General features: G+C 39.7%; 1 protein-coding gene across 1 annotated transcript; it reads left to right on the top strand.

Moving 5' to 3' along the window:
• Positions 1-2,793: 2,793 nt before the first annotated feature.
• On the top strand, positions 2,794-3,602 carry LOC134484088 (large ribosomal subunit protein eL29-like). Its single transcript, XM_063280453.1, has one exon. It carries the CDS (start codon positions 3,101-3,103, stop codon positions 3,545-3,547), a length of 447 nt encoding a protein of 148 aa, XP_063136523.1. The 5' UTR covers positions 2,794-3,100; the 3' UTR covers positions 3,548-3,602.
• The last annotated feature ends 376 nt before the right edge of the window (positions 3,603-3,978 follow it).

The raw sequence follows: 3,978 nt of genomic DNA, 5'->3' as shown, positions 1-3,978 counted from the left end.
TTTTTACCTGTGCTCTATATTTCTTTAAGGGAGTTATTCATGTCTTTCTTAAATTCCTCTATCTTCATTATTAGGTGTGATTTTTAAATCCAAATTTTGCTTTTCTGGTGTTTGGGGTCATTCAGCACTTGCTATGATGGGAGAACTGGATCCTGGTCATTATAAGTAGCCTCTTTTTATGTTGCTTAGGTTCTTGTGCTTGCCTCTTGCCATCTGCTTATCTCTGGTGTTAGTTGGTCTTGCTGTCTCTGACTGGAGTTTGTACCTCTTGTGGACCTGTGAGCCTGTGATCTTAGGTGTGTTGGCATTCCTTGGAGACCTGCTGTCTCCTGGTGGTAATGGGGTGCAGAGAGCTGTGATCTTAAGTGTGTCAGCACTCTTGGGAGACCAGTTCTTTCTGGGTTGGATTTGGGTGTGGAGAGATGTGTCATAGGGTTAGCTCTGGGGCACTGAATGCATACCAGTGGGATTCTGTGTCTTGCTGTTTCATGGTTCTGTCCCTTGTGCACTCATGGAGGCTCCCGCTTTGGCCAGTTATTGGAGCAAAAGTGGTAGTCTCGCCTGTGATCATAGGAGTGACAGCTCTCTGAGAGACCAGATCTCTCTCCATGCAAGATTTGGGTAAGCAGTGGGGTGAGACAGCCTTAGCTCTGAGGCACAGTTGGAGACTGGAAGCCAGTTCTGATACTTTTACTGGCAGGTCCTTAACAAGAAATCAACAATACTACTGCAGCCAATAAGCAAAGGGCATATCTTTTGTAAGGAATGCTATGTTGTACTTTACTTGCTCTTTCTGCATAATATTCTTTCTTTGTAGGTTTTTTGCCAAAATGCTCAGATATTTGTTTGGTACCAAGTATTTTTATCATCTGACATCAGGCCCATATGCTTCCATCACCTCTCATTATTTTTTTAATATATGAATGTTACTTTCTTTTCTCTATTATTCTCTGTTATAATAGACAAAAACAAAAACTGGAACTTCTGGGTTATTTTTCACATTTCAAATCTTTATTTACCAAGTGCTAGACTTATAAGGTAGGGAATGTTTCTAAAGTTTTTTGATCATCTGTTTTCATATTTATATATTAGGAATACTTTCAGCAAAAAGAAAAAAAGGCTTTAAAATCATTAATTCAATGGTGTATAGTATACACAGTAATATTACCTATTCAAGTTTTGATAATATTATTGCACTATGTGACTACTTAGCCTACACTATAGTTTCACAGCTTTTATTTCTTTTGAATTCATCAGCTAATTCATATTCCATCATCTTTCATTACCTATGGCTATTGTGCTGACTTGTTTTATGTCAATTTGACCAAAGTTAGAATTATTTGAAATGAGGAAACATCATTTGAGAAAATTCCTACATGAGCATCAGCTTAAGGTATTTTCTTAATTAGTGATTAATAGAGGATGACCTAGCTCACTGTGGGTAATATCATCCCTAGAATGGTAGTCTTGAGTCCTTTTTCTTTAGTATACTTTAAAAAAATTCTTCTCTCATATACTACATCCTTGTTGGAATTTCTTCATCCCCCCCTTTCCCTCAGCCTCTCCCTTCAAACTTCCCCTCTTCCACAGATCCACCTCTCTTCTGCACTTCAGAAAACACCAGGCCTCCCAGGGACATCAATACATGGCATAAAAAGGTTTAGTAAGACCAGGCACATACCATCACATCAAGGCTAGAGGAGGCAACCTAATAGACGTGGGCATCCTCTGCTCCCACTCTTAAGAGTTTTAGAAGAATACCATGCTGCTTACATGCATAGGAACTAGATCATATCCCCACTGACTCCCTAATCTCTGTGATCCCCCATGAGTCCTATTCAGTTGACTGTATGAGCTATGTTTTTGTGCTGTCCCTAATACCTTTAATTCTTCTGATCCTTTCTTCCAAGATGGCAAGTTAAGACTCTGTGATAAGTGGATACTAGCTATAAAGTAAAATACAATCATTTTACAGTACACAGACCCAGAGAGGCTACGTACAAGGGGGTCTTGGTGGCTATGCAAAAATCTCCATAGAAAACATAAACAGAATAGATTTTGTTGATGGACTGGGGCAGATTGGATTGGGAACAGAAGTCATCAAATGGTGGAGGAGAAAATAGTGGGAATAATGACTAGAATTGAGGTGTATTTTAGGATGAGGTAGAACACTAGTACTACAAGGTAAACTCCATAGAAATCTATGGAAAGACCCAGGAAAGAATCCTAGCAATAGGATCCTGAGTTCTATAAGGAGGCAGGCTGAAAAATTCATGAGAAGCCAGGAAATCATACTTCTCCACGACTTCTGCAACAGCTCCTCCTTCCAGGTTCCTGCCCTGTTTGGGTTTCTATCTTAGTTTCCTTAATCATAAATAGTGATGTGGAAATGTAAGCCAAATAAACCCTATCATCCCCCAGTTGCTTTGGTCATGGTGCTTCACCACAGCAATAATAACCCTAATTAAGACAGTAACCTTTTATGCATTATTTTTATCTCCAAATCTTCCCAAGGTAGGAAAAGACAAAATTTGGTATATTGTTCTCTGACGTGCATTAGCAATCCTCCAAATGTATGAATAAATAAATATACAAAACTTTAAAAAAAGTTGTTTCCCTGTCACAGGGAAGGGTGATAAAATATTGTGTGGCATGACGATCAGTGGCATGATGTTTTAAAAATAGCATGCAATTATGATACTATTTTTGTAGATAATGAAGATGCTATACCAATCACACTATATTAATTTTCAATTCCAATTGCAAAAGAAATGTGACTGCTTATACCAAAAAGTGAAAATGCTACTCTCTTTCCCATTCACTTAGCTATTTACCCATTCAGGGTCAAGATATCCAAGATTTCTATGCAATATGAAGTGACTCTCCATGAAGAGAGTACAGTGGCATACAGTACACAGGGTGTTATGAATGCTCTGAAGGTCAATAACTGATGGGTAAGCCTATATGTGATCAATCAGTATGAAAGAGAAAGAACTTTCCAGACAGAGCAGGAAAATTAGTGTGGAATGCCTGACAAAGGATACACCCTGTTTCTCTTCCGGTCCCAGGCACTGCGGGAGCTGCAGCTTACTGTGCAGATATGGCCAAGTCCAAGAACCACACCACACACAACCAGTCCTGCAAATGGCACAGAAATGGCATCAAGAAACCCCGGTCACAAAGATACAAATCTCTTAAGGGGGTCGACCCCAAGTTTCTGAGGAACATGCGCTTTGCCAAGAAGCACAACAAGAAAGGCCTGAAGAAGATGCAGGCCAACAATGCCAAGGCAGTGAGTGCACGAGCAGAGGCCATCAAGGCCCTCTTGAAGCCTCATGATGTTAAGCCCAAGATGCCAAAGGGCTCCAGCTGCAAACTCAGCCGTCTGGCTTTCATTGCTCACCCCAAGCTTGGGAAGAGGATTCAAAGCTACATGGCCAAGAGTTGTAGGCTCTGCCAACCAAAGCCCAAGGTTCAAACCAAGGCAGAGGCCAAAGCTCCAGCTAAGGCTCCCAAGGGTTCCCAGGCCCCTGTGAAGGCCCCATAGAAAAGACTCCTGCCAGTGTGAAGACAGATGGACTGCTGTGACACACCTACCTACACACTATTTGCAGATGACCAGTATTCTATACTGATTTTACAAATAAACTTGAGACAAGAAAAAAAAAGGATATACCCTTATACTGAACTTTTATTGCTAGTTTCTTTTTGAGTGTCAGTACAAATGTTATAAATGTTTGCTTACCTTCACATTTATATTCTATAGATATTTTCACTTCTCTGCCTGGTGTTGGGTTTAGTTTTTTTCTATGAATCTTTCACTGGTAGATAAAGTATTCACTTGAGAACTATACCTGGACTATTAAAATAAACGAAGTGATGTTGTTTAGTATACAAAACTTGATGGGCAGTAAGTCTTTCTTAGAAATGATTCTTAGAAATGATTTCTTCAGTAATTGTATTGTTATATTCTATAGT

This window comes from Rattus norvegicus, chromosome X (assembly GCF_036323735.1).
Source record: "Rattus norvegicus strain BN/NHsdMcwi chromosome X, GRCr8, whole genome shotgun sequence".
In the NCBI taxonomy this organism is placed as follows: domain Eukaryota; kingdom Metazoa; phylum Chordata; class Mammalia; order Rodentia; family Muridae; genus Rattus; species Rattus norvegicus.
Note: the sequence above shows the minus strand (reverse complement) of the source record. Positions and strands in the feature narration are given on the sequence as shown.